Raw genomic sequence first — 13,300 nt, forward strand, 5'->3', positions numbered from 1 at the left:
CGTAGTCTAAATATCAACAATGCACAAGGCCTGGGAAAACAGTTATTGATTAATTCATCAAAGCACAATCATAGCTGGGTTAAGGTCAATATCTGCCAATTACAAAATGACTTGAAATGTTCATTATGGGCTTCAAATTGTGAGCAAAGCAGAAATAAAGACGCAAAATTACAAAAATTCATGGCTGCAGGCTGGCAAGCCTCAGGCCTATGCTGTGGACGGCTGTCACTGGAGGTTGGGTAGGGAGTCACCAACCATGGTTTGGTCTATCTTTCGATTTGATTTGATTTGATTTATTATTGTCACATGTGAAAAGTATTGTTTCTTGCACGCTATGCAGACAAAGCATACTGTTCATAGAGAAGGACAGGAAAGAGTGCAGAATGTAGTGTTCTAGTCATAGCTAGGGTGTAGAGAAAGATCAACTTAGTGCGAGATAGGTCCATTCAAAAGTCTAATGGCAGCAGGGGAGATGCTGTTCTTGAGTCAGTTGGTACGTTGACCTCAGACTTTTGTATCCTTATCCCGACGGAAGAAGGTGGGAGGGTTGCGTGGGGTCCTTGATTACGCTGGCTGCTTTTCCGAGGCAGCGGGAAGTGTCGACAGTGTCAATGGATGGGAGGCTGGTTTGCGCGATGGATTGGGCTACATTCATGACCTTTTGTAGTTTCTTACGGTCTTGGGCAGAGCAGGAGCCATGCCAAGCTGTGATACAACCAGAAAGAATGCTTTCGATGGTGCATCCATAAAAGTTGCATCTGGGGAGGTGAGGGTGGGGGACGGTGAAGAGAACAGGAGAGCCCAATCCTGCCCCCTTCCCTGAAGCGATAGAAAAGATTTGGACTTGGATGGGCAAACGGTTCTCCGGTGAGGTTACCAAGCAGAAATCTGAGAAAGGAAATAAATGTTCTCAGACCTCGAATGGGGACTTCATGATTCATGGCCCCAGTTCTTAGGGGACAAGAAAGATGACTGTCTGCACCTGCCCCCAGGTTCAAAGATAGATGTTTATAGCACAGAAGGAGACCATTCAGTCCATTCTATCGGTGCCAACACTTTCCTGGAACATGAGGAAACAAATTCCCGTGCGCTCCCCAATTGCCCTGTGCCCTCCTCCGCTTCAGATATTTATTCACTTTGCCTTTAAAAGGAGTAATGTTCTTAACCTCGACAACTGCCCGTGGCAAAACATTCCATACTCCAATGATCATCTGCGCAAATAAATTTCTGTTAATCTTTCTCCTTCGCGGCTTGTAAAAGACACAAACTTGGCAGATCTAACTAGTTACTGTATCTGTCTTACATATTTTTAATTCCAGATCATTGGCTTAAAGAACATCACTCGGAGAGATCTGAATTTGAATCTACATCCAGGATCTGAAGTTAGTCTGGCTCCCTGGAGTCCCATTCTCCGATATGGGATAGCAGTATCCATGTGGCTGGCAGTTGGTTTAGCTCAAGTAAGTTGTTACAGTTTCTTTCATTTATATATTCGGAGCCCTGACACGGATAAATGGCAAGCACTGTTTTTGATAGAATAGAATCCCGACAGTGCAGAAGGAGGCCATTCGGCCCATCTGGCCTGCACCAACAACAATCCCACCCAGGTCCTATCCCCCATAACCCCACCTATTTACCCTATTAATGCCCATGATGCTAAGGGGCAATTGATCATGGCCAATCAACCTGACCCGCACATCTTTGGACTGTGGGAGGAAGCCAGAGCAGCCAGGGAGAATGTGCAAACACCACACAGTGACCCACTGTCATCGAACCCCGGTCCCTGGCACTGTGCGGCAGCAGTGCTAACCACTGTGCCACTCTGTTGCCATCAGAATCAGGAGATAGAACGACCATAGACTCACCTCCCTGTTCTATCACAAACATATTTCTCCTTCTCCATGTGTGTCATGGCAGCGAAGGAACAGCTTTCCATCAAGAGATGATTAGTTGAAATGTAAATCTACTTAGCAATTTGAACTGTCGGACACATGACGGACGTCATAGTTTCTGGCACAAGAATGAGAAATGGAAAGGAATCAAAGCTGTGCATTTCCATAGCGCCCGTCACGATCTCAGGACACCGCAAAGCGGTTTGCAGGCAGTGAAGTACTTTTTGAAGTGTAGCCACTGTTGTGATATTGGAAACACCACAGCCAACTTGTGCACAGCATGTTCCCATAAATAACAATGTCTAGCTAACCTGGATAACAGGGAAATTCCGATTGGCGTTGGCAGAGTGATCTTCACAGGCCCCTTCGGGGACCCCCAGTAATTGGTTAGCTGCTGTTTGCAGGTGGGTGGCTATCGCACCCAAAGCTTGATGAAAGGTCACAGATCTCAAATGCTGGTCTGGATTTTCACTGCTTTGGGTTGAGGGCCATTTAAAAATGACGGGCGGCTCCCGCTTTTGGGAATCCTGACCCCATTCCCGGGCTGGCTGATTTTCAGAAGTCTCTTTAAAGCTTGTGTGCTGGTTCTGTCAAAAGCACGCACCTAGCGCTCCCAACCTGGCTGGTTCCGCAGGCATGTCCCACTCCTCCCCAAGTTCCATGGAGTCGGGCTAGGATTTTAAAGACCTCACAGCCCCTCAAGGGAACAGTGAACCCTAGTCTTTATAAAGACAAGTTCTGAAAGGCCCCCTGTATCAAGCTCTGCCCTTCCATCCACTCATGTTCTCATATCAAGCTCTGGCACTTCAGTGCCCATGAACCTGTTGTACACTGTATTGAACTAATGAACCCTATAGTGACAATAGGATGGTTTTAAAAAAAGCTTTTAAAAAAGCAATTCATTCATAACTTTCTACTATGTTGAAAAAAATCATTTCAGTACAAGGCAATGAAAGTGTCAATTGTCCACACCCTTTAAAGTATCAATAATGAAAACCACGAGACCACGTAATGTTGTATAAACACATATTGTGAAATCAACAGTAGAGATCAGAGAACCTGAGCTATCAATCGAGCAATATTTTCTCTGGGGTGCAGCTGTTTCAACAAGAGTAATGGTTTTCCGGGCTCTGAACCAAGCATCGTTATCCATACTCCCTGAAGAAACAGTTTACCCAGTGTACTTTCCTCACCTTCTCCCTGTAGCCCTGCACGTTCCTCCTTTTCAGATAATAGTCCAATTCCCTCTTGAAAGACTCAATAGACTCTGACTGCACGATGCAGTGTATTCCAGATCTTAAACAATTTCTAGGTTTAAAAATGTTCCTCTCATCCCCATTGCGTCTCTTCCCAATTATCTTAAATCTGTTCCCCCTGGTTCTTGATCCTTGCACCAATGGGAATGTTTCTCCCTATCTATTCTGGCCCAGATCCCTCCTGATTTCGAATATTTCTATCAAATCGCCTCTCAACTTTCTCCAAGGAAAACAGCCCCAACTTCTCCCATCTGCCAACATCTTTGAGGTTTCTCATCCCTGGGAGCATTCTCGTGAATCTTGTCTGCAGCTTCTCTCGTGCCATCGCACCCTTGCTGAAGTATGGCACTCAGAAATGGGCGCAATACTTCTATAACTCACACTCACGCTAAATGTGAGTTTACCTCAGATAGATGCTTCACGGGTTTTGAACATTTCTCACTTCCCTCATGGTGGCAAGTAACGAGTTTGTTTGATGCCCTTGTTTATTCATTTCTGTCACGGAAGAAAGTTGCCCAATGGCATCACGCGATCAGAGAACCTGAGCTATCAATCGATGACACCGACTGTCAGTCACTGGCAGGTCCCTGAGTGTCACCTCTGACAAACACCTCCCCTTGATTCCTCCTTCTCTCCCAGAGGAGCAGGGCATTGCGTCTCATTATTGACGCAACTCACTCCACGAGGAGAAGCAGGTGGGGTGACCCACAGCACACCACCCCCATTCCTCCCCCCACCCCACCCCCCCGCTCCCCCCCCCCACTTCCCCCACCCACCCACCTCCCCTCAACCCTCGCCACAAGTGTGGAGCATAATTACTCTGTGCCAGCTTACTAACTCAAAAATAATCACATACTGAGATGGTTTGGAATTGAGCAAACAGCATTAACTGGAATATTCCAACCTTTTGCAGGTAATCTTCTGTGTTGGATTCTGTGAGAGATTTGTGGAAGACAAGATTCAGCAATTTGTCGACCTGTGCTCTGTGAGCAATGTGAGTATCCAGCTTCCTGCTCTGCTAGTCTGCAAGTAGTCCAGTTACTACACAGTTACTGAGGCACAAATGGAGAGGAACCTTGTCACTGCCTCAGTGGGACTGGGCCACACCATCTAACATCTTCCCTTGGTCTTCACAGGATTTGATGGTTTCAGTCAGTTCCCAAGTCAGAACACTACAATTGATCTCAGTGCCACTGGGCTAAGGAGTAAAGTTGAAGTTTATTTGTTAGTGTGACAAGTAGGCTTATATTAACACTGCAATGAAGTTACTGTGAAAATCCCCTAGTTGCCACACTCCGGCGCCTGTTCGGGTGCACTGAGGGAGAATTTAGCATTGGCAATGCACCTAACCAGCACGTCTTTCGGACTGTGGGAGGAAACCGGAGCACCTGGAGGAAACCTAGACACAGGGAAAACTCCGCACAGACAGTGACCCAAGCCGGGAATTGAATCCAGGTCCCTGGTGCAGTGAGACAGCAGTGCAAACCACTGTGCCACATGCCGCCCCTGGAGTAAAAATAAGGAATAAAAATAAAATCAGTCGGTGTTCCCAAAGGGCCTGTTTCTGTGCTGTATTGCTCTATGATTCTTCCTGTCCCTAATCGCTACCCAGACGCTGGCTGGGAAGTGTGAGGGTGTGGACTTCTGGTGCGGCCATTCATTGTTAAGTTACTTGCTTATACTGTCTGAATGGCCATTGAGGGGAAGGACTGGAAGACTCTCACGATCAGAGTGACCACCCAAACTGAGCATGGCCTTTCTGGAGAAAGTGGGAATAATCAGTTGCGCAAAATAAAAGTCCTAAGAGTGGGACTTTCCAACTGTGATTTTGGAAAGGAGCAGTGGCAAAATTCCAAGGAATAGTTTTCAAACCTGTAAACAAACGGGGAAGCAAAAATTTCCCTGAGGATGGACAGGAAAGGCTGGGCCTGTTTCTTTATTCATTCGTGGGACATGGGTGTCGCTGGCTGGCCAGCATTTATTGTAAGAGTTTTAACAACACCAGGTTAACTTTAACCTGGTGTTGTTAAAACTCTTACTGTGTTCACCCCAGTCCAACGCCGGCATCTCCACATCAGCATTTATTGCCCATCCCTAGTTGTCCTTGTTCAGTTGAGAGTCAACCACATTGCTGTGGCTCTGGAGTCACACGTAGGCCAGGCCAGGTAATGACGGCAGATTTCCTTCCCTAAAGGACATTAGTGAACCAGATGGGTTTTTCCGACAGTCGACAATGGTTTCATGGTCATCAGTAGATTCTTACTTCAGTTTTTAAAAATTAAATTCAAATTCCACCATCTGCCGTGGCGGGATTCGAATCCTGGTCCCCAGAACATTAGCTGAGTTTCTGGATTGATCGTCCAGTGATAATTTTACCACAGGACCTTTGTGTTGCTAATCTGACGATGTAATCCAAGGCCATTTACTTTCCATATAATTCCGATAGTACAGAAAAGGGCCATTCAGCCCATCGAGTCTTCACCTACTGCCTGAAACAGCAGCCCAGCCAGGGCCTCCCCTCCGCCCCAGGACTTCGAGGGGCCTTGCTCTGATTGGACTCTTTGTTTTCCTTAAATCTTGTTAAACTTTGCACATTTGAACCAGCATTTGCCAGTCAAGTGGCGGCTGCCAGTTTCACGGACCCCTGGACCCCGTTTGGGAACTCTTGAGCTAGAAGGACAAGGGCAGCAGTAATATGGGAGCATCATCACCTTGAAGTTCCCCTCCAAGTCACTCACCATCCTGACTTGGAAACATTTCGCTGTTCCTTCACTGTCGCTGGGTCAAAAACCTGGGAATTCCCTCCCTAACAGCACCGTGGGTGTACCTACACCACATGGACTGCAGCAGTTTAAGAAGGTAGCTCATTACCACCTTCTCAAGGGCTATTAGGGATGGGCAATAAATGCTGGTCTAGCCAGTGATGCCCACATCCCATAAATAAATTTTAAAAATCATGTTTTGTGTGACGTTGATTAAAGGATAAATATTGCCCAGGACATCAGGGATAAGTCCCCTGCTCTTCTTTGGAATAGTGTCATGGGGTCTTTTCCATTCACCCACGCAGACAGATGAGGCCTTAGTTTTACATTTCTCCCGAAAGATGACACCTCCAGCAGTTCAGTGCTGTTTCGGTGCTGCATGGGGGTGTCGGCCTTGCTTTTTGTCCCAAGCCTGGAGTAGGACTTGAAGCAAGAGCATTATGATTCAGAGGTGAACATGCTAGCAACTGAACCATGGCTGACACATACACATGAATATAACCTCTGAAGAATCCCCTCGATATGCCGGTGCAGTGTAGGATGAATAGCCAAAAAGCTACTATAAAAGAAAAGTGATTTAAAGACCTAACTTTATTTTCTAACTCCTCTTAAATCACTTTGCTAATCGACCTCTCCTCTCCTCCCAGATTTCTGACACCTTGCTCCTGTTAAGAATCCTATTTTCCAACAAAGCCATTCTAAGCTAGCTGGATGAAACTCACCAAGTTGGTTGTCCTTGTTATTGTTCCAAATGTCACTGTCCAAAATGGAGTTTAGAATAGAAATATCGACATAATTTTCTTTTATATCCGTGTCAAAAGTATAAATAAATATTTTTTGAATACAATTGCGTCCAGGTATCGGTTCTGGTCTTACTGCACAGGTGTTATGGTTACTACATCCACGGACGGTCGGTACATGGACAAGCTGACATTGGGATGGAGTCAATGTGTCTCAACCTCAAGAAAGAAGAGGTAATTAGATGATACATTTTACAATATAAGGACAGATTGATCTTAATAAATTGCAATTTGCACTCAAAGAACATTAAAGAATAGCAGCAGGAGTAGCCTATGTGGGCCCCTCGAACATGTTCCTCCATTCAGCCTTTAAGTCAAGTTGAAAGTTAAAGTTTATTTATTAGTGTCACAAGCAGGCTTACATCAACATTGCAATAAAGTTACTGTGAAAGTTCCCTAGTTGCCACACTCCGGCGCCTGTTCGGGTACACTGAGGGAGAATTTAGCATGACCAATGCACTTAACCAGCACGTCTTTCAGACTGTGGAAGGAAACCGGAGCACCCGGAGGAAACCCATGCAGACATGGGGAGAACTGCATGCAGACTCCGCACGGACAGTGACCCAAGCCGGGAATCGAACCCAGTTCTCTGGCGCTGTGAGGCAGCAGTGCTAACCACTGTGCCACCATGCCACCTGTTTACACAAGCTTCCATCCAGTGTTTTCCAGTCAGAGTTCCATCAGTCCAGGGGAACCAGTGGACCCTGGATTCGGGGACAGGAAAACCTACGCATGGAGGGTCTGACAGTGACTGCATATCAGAGAGACCAATGATGAAATTGACATGATGAGGGCGGGAATGGGGAAACAGAGAGGTTAGCGTTCGAGAAGGGTCAGAATCGGCAAAGCTTCCTAATCTTTCACTGTTTTTACCACAGGATAATCTTTGTGCAATGAGAGGCCTGGAACCCAACATGGATGTCCAGACCTTTGAGGTCTTAATTTCGAATAAAGTCAGACAACAGTATGATCGGATACTCTCACCACTCAATGAGGTAATTTGGGTTTTAGTAATAACCTGTTATCAACATTCTGCAAGGTCATTAACCTATTGGGCAGCCAGACAATTCAGGACCCAGGCAGAAAGAAATCAGCAGGTGTGGCCCATGCCACCAAGGCGGAGCCGAAATAAAACAACAGTGCCAGGAATCCCGAAACCTGGGCGCCATTTTTAAAGGGTGACCCAATTTCCGATAAAAAGACAGGACCCCCCAGACGCACATAAGGAAGCCCCCCCCACCCCTCCCTCCAATACAATGATAAGGGAAACACTCCACCCCAATGGAGCTACCCAGAGGGGCTACCCCTTCGCACTGGTAGTGCCAGGGTACTGCCCGGCCATATCCCTCAGCAAGATTCGCAAATTTCCGGGTTTTGCTGGATGCTGAGTCCCCACTGCCATTCCCGCAGATGGACAGAATGGCCTCAAGATCCCACCCAAAGTATTGAGTCCAAGAGGAATTTACTTCGAAACGGTTCTGATGAAAGAGTCATACGGACTGGAAAGGGGCTTTCCGTTGGGCGGGATTCTCCAACCTTGTTTGTGCCTGCCTCACTGTCGGCGGGAATGGAGAATTCGGCGCTCAGCCAAAACTCCAGCGGGACTGGACAATCCCAGAAGCGGACGAGGTCGGAGGTTGCCAGCAGTTAATTCTGTTTCTCTCTGCATAGGTGCTGCCAGGCCTGCTGAACTTTTCCAGCACTTTCTGTTGTTATTCCACCATAAGCTGCTTGTCTTTGTATTCCCTGGGCGGGATTTTCCAGCCGCGTTCACCCCAAAACCGGAAAATCTTCCCCCCCCCCAAAACGTGCAATTCCCAAGGCGGATGGAATGGGAAACTTCCCCTCCCACGACCTCATATGCCAATGCTTTCTCGACCTGCCCTGCTGCCTTCAATGATTTGATCACATATACCCACCAGATCTTTTTACTCCTGCACCCACATTGGAATTATATCCTCTTTTCTCACTCTCTTGCCTCATTCCTCCCCCCAATGTGTATCACTACACACTTCCCTGCAATAACCTTTATCTGCCGCCTGTCTGCCCATTCACTTTTGAAATCGATCAATATCCTCGCAGTTCACAATACTTTCCATGTTTTCTGTAATCTGCACATAGCGGAATTGTGCCCTGTGGACCCAAGTCTAGAGCATCGATACGGATCAACAGATCCTTGGGGAACCTCACTTCCTCCAGTCCGCTAAACAGCTACTCCCTGCTTGCTGGCACTCAGCCAGGTTCCTATCTGCTGTGCCTCTTTCCCTATTATTTCATGAGCTTCAACTTTGCTGACAAGCCTTTCATGTGGCACATTATCAAATGTCTTCTTTTTAAGTCCATTTACACCACATCGACCACATTACCTTCTCTGTAACCTCGTCAAAAAACTCTGGCCAGTTAAATGTGATTTATCCTTCGTAGACCTGGATTGGCTTCCCTTAATTAATCCTCATTCGTCCGAGCGTCTGTTTGTTTTATCCCCGCTCACCGTTCTCTCTCTAACCACAGTGCTGCTGAGTTTATGTTTTGAATTTGAAAGATTTGAACAAGTTGGAGAGACGGTGCCTCCATGTTGAAGCGCCCTCTCTATGACTTACTTTTCCATTTCGGTCTGCTGCACCTGAAGTCCTCTGACTGGCTCTCTGGCTTGGTGAACAAGAACCCAAATCTAACGCAGAGTGTGACCTTGGAGTTCTGCTCTCCTACCAGTTGTTATTTCCTACGTATTTTTGATTATTAAAGGCAGCAAGTGTAAACCGAAGCGGCCGTGAGGATTCAGCCACTCTGCAGCAGAACCTGAAAGCCTACTTCACAATGAATAAGTTCCTTTCATCCTTTCTGGAACATGTGAGTCGCTGCCTTTCATTTCGCTTGTCTACCGAGTGTCTATGCGTGCGGGATATTGTCAATTAGTGTGTGGGATGCTGCGTGCACATTGGGATAAAAGGATGTTGGAAATGAATTGACATTTTTGACTGTGTGGTGTAAAATCAAGAGGGAACTCATCTGGGTACCATACGCGATGTAGCGAGCGAAAACGCTGACCTTTCACCTGTGTCACCCATTCCCCTGGCAGAAGGCCTCAATTATCTTCAGGATGCTATAACTTAATCCACTATCAATATATCTCACTGCAAAGAACCATCCAAGTCATTTAATTTTAAACGATTCCAATATTCTCTCCTGTCCAATAAAGTGTCTTGAGCCAAACCAGACTAATCCCATCATTTGACCAATAAGGCCAGCAGTTAATATACTACTTCCAGTGCTGAAGGACCTGATCGCAATTGTGACTCAAACAGTGCGTTACTTTTGGGTGTTTTTCATATTTGTTCAGGTGCTGTGAGCATCAGTGGCTAAGCCAGCATTTAATATTTATCCCTAACTGCCCTTGAGAAGGTGGTGGTGAGCTAACATCTTGAACTGCTGCAGTCCCTGCGGTGTATGTACATCCACAATGTTGGGAAGGGAGTTCCAGGATTTTGACCCAGCGACACTGAAGGAACCGCAATACATTTCCAATCGGGATGGTGAGCGGCTTGGAGGGGAACTTCCAGGTGGTGATAATCCCATGAATCTGCTGTCCTTATCCTACTAGGTGGTAGTGGCTGTGGGTTTGGAAGATGCTGTCAAAGGTGCCTTGGTGAGTTGCTGCAGTGCATGGTACACACTGCTGCTACTGTATGTTGGTGAGGAAGGGAGTGGATATTTAAGGTGTGGTGCCAATCAAGGGGCTGCTTTATCCTGGATGGTGTCAAGCTTTTTAAGTGTTGTTGGAGCTGCACTTATCCAGGCAAGTGGAGAGTATTCCATCACACTCCTGACTTGTGCCTTGTAGATGGTGGACAGGCTTTGGGGAGTTAGGAGGTGAGTTACTCTCCACAGAATTCCCAGCCTCTCACCTGCTCTTGTAGCCACAGTATGAATGTGGCTGACTCAGTTCAGCTTATGGTCAATGGTAACCCCCCTGGATTTTAATAGTAGGGAACTCAGTGATGATAATAGCATTGAATGGCAAGGGGGAGATGGTTAGATGTCCTCTTGTTGGAAATGGTGTCAAGAAACAGAGATAGTTTTAAGTAATTTATATTTGTATTTGTGGATATTAGAAATAGGTTATAGTTTTAAGTAAGTTTAACTTTGTGTTTCTGCATTTCAAAAAGGTTAATGACTTCAGCTTGGTTTAGATGCATGCACGGTAATGAGGGTTTACGAGGTGAAAGCAAACAGGGCTTAAAGGGAAACTACATTATTGCTTAGCAACCAGGAGGCCACACTAGGTCAGAAAGATCTATTGAGTGAGTTGTAAGTTGGACTCAGGAGAGGCTAGACAGGAACAAGGGAGCTGCAGCAAACAGACTTCCCAAAAGAACAAAAGAAAGTCCAAGAAAGCAGAGAAAATGCTCTGAGTTAAAGAGACAGCTTCAAAAACCAGATTTAAAGTCAGTTACCTGAGAAACCAGACATCCAAGGTAAATCAAAAGTTTGGCGACACCTTGATACAGCCTGTGAAGCAGTAGTGTTCAGTTGGCATGGGATTGTGTGGGAGCTTGAATACATGGGGAAATCCAAGGCAGAGAAGTATCGAAAGGAGAGATTGAAATCCTGGAGTTGGATCCTTGGTGAAGACACCTGAGAGGGAGCTTTGTTTGGGGGAAGATTCCAAGCATGTTCTTTGAGATTGGAGTTTAGAAACCCTCGTGTGGAAGTCTAGAGATCCAATGAGATCTGTTAGCTTACAGTGTGATAAGCATCTGGGGAGATTTGATGTGGAATCCACCGAAGTTGTATTGGGTAGTATCTGTTACTTGATTTCAGAGTGTGGTGAGCCTGACTACACTTGGCCTGTTGGTTTATATGGAATGTGTACTTACTGAGAGCACTAGAGTATAAGATAAATTTTGTAACTTGTGTTATCCTTACAAATCTGTGCACATCTGTAAAGAGATTGGCAAGTGCCAAAATCAGCACCCAACCCACCATATTTAAGTAGATAATCAAGGATCAATTAGGCTTGTTACCGAGCCAATTAACCAAGACAATACACTGCAGGCATAAAATGATCGGTGTGACCATTCAGGCGGGAATAGGCAGCCCGATTTTTAAAAATAAATTATTCAAAGGGTGGGAAATGGGGGAGAGGGCTGTCTAACTTTGGGGGATGCCCAGAGTCTTAAACACAGCCCTGGCCCTCTCCATCTCCTCCCTGACCTTCAGAAACCATCCCTCCCCAAGACCCCAGGCTTACCTGGCATCGGATTCCATGGACCTTCTTCCACCTTCTCTTGTGTTCCTGGCAGTGCCCATTAAGATGCTCTTGATGTTTCCAGGACTGATGGAGCTGTCCACCAATCGGAATGACCAGTGGTTCCCAGGGGCGGGACTTACTCCTCAGTCAGGGGCAGAAAACCCACTCAGCCTTGGTTTAGCTCTCCCACGCTATGTTAGGGCTGTAGAGCAGGCTGGAAATGGAGTAGGGCAGTTCCATGCCAACTTTACTTCAATGTGTTCAAGCCGTCTGCCCGTCAGGTCCTTCCAGTGGTACCCACATTCCCGAGAAGTGAATTTTTAAAAATGTCCTGTAGAAATATTGGGTTCTAATAACTTAGGGCGGCACGGTGGCACAGTGGTTAGCACTGCTGCCTCACAGCGCCAGGGACCCGAGTTCAATTCCGGTGTTGGGTGACTGTGTGGAGTTTGCACATTCTCCCCGCGTCTGTGTGGGTTTCCTCCGGGTGCTCCGGTTTCCCCCCACAGTCCATAGATGTGTGGGTTAGGTGAATAGGCCATGCTAAGTTGTCCCTTAGTGTCAGGGGGACCAGCAGGGTAAATATGTGGGTTTACAGGGATAGGGCTTGGGTGGGATTGCTGTGGGTGCAGACTCAATGGGCCCAATGGCCTCCTTGTGCGCTGTAGGGATTCTATGATTCTATGATAATTGGTGACCAGAGACTAACAACAGTCATCCCAACATCCATGTGACCATGGGGTCCACATGTCCCGTCAGGAAATTGCTTGTTGACACCCACAAGCTAACTCTCAGTGACGACTGAGGCAGACACCGAGAGGGTGCAGTCCCAGGGGACATGTGGAGAGCTGTAAATTGACGAGAGAAAATGATGACCACCATCTGAACTTTCTTCATCTTTACAAAGCGAAAGAAAACCACCAAAAGTCAGAAAGTTTGATTCTGAATGACAGCATCGTCCCCTGAGTGCAGAGAATGGTTTTGGCATTAAAATATCTTTTAAAAAGCTGGTCAAAATGAATTTAAACACACAGCTGTCCTGCTGTCTGCCATCCAAAACGACAATGAGTCTGACTCGAAGAGCTTCATACCGACCAGTCAATCAATGTTCACAACAACAGTGTGACCCTTGCTCTTTGCAGTGGGGGAAAGATACTTATAAAGGGATCTACTCATCGGGTCAAAGACAGGGCTCACTCAGAAATGTGTTTTTAATAATTCGCTTGACAGCTGCTTAGACCCTGGGTGTGGTTAGCCGGTGAACCCTATCTGCAAAAATAGAAGTCTGTTTTTAAACAGCAAAATATGTCAAAGTAACAGGACTGCAGGATTTGTTTCT

General features: G+C 46.4%; 1 protein-coding gene across 1 annotated transcript in view; it reads left to right on the forward strand.

The window, feature by feature from the left end:
- The window catches only part of LOC144492497 (meckelin-like), a 108,555-nt gene that overhangs the window by 78,396 nt on the left and 16,859 nt on the right, over positions 1-13,300 (forward strand). Inside the window, exons 21-25 of the mRNA XM_078210584.1 lie at positions 1,320-1,460; positions 4,062-4,142; positions 6,768-6,884; positions 7,589-7,705; positions 9,456-9,560. Of these exons, the coding sequence (XP_078066710.1) occupies positions 1,320-1,460; positions 4,062-4,142; positions 6,768-6,884; positions 7,589-7,705; positions 9,456-9,560 (561 nt within the window). The remainder of the gene's footprint in view (positions 1-1,319; positions 1,461-4,061; positions 4,143-6,767; positions 6,885-7,588; positions 7,706-9,455; positions 9,561-13,300) is intronic.

This window comes from Mustelus asterias, chromosome 4 (genome assembly GCF_964213995.1).
Source record: "Mustelus asterias chromosome 4, sMusAst1.hap1.1, whole genome shotgun sequence".
NCBI classification, from domain to species: Eukaryota; Metazoa; Chordata; class Chondrichthyes; order Carcharhiniformes; family Triakidae; genus Mustelus; species Mustelus asterias.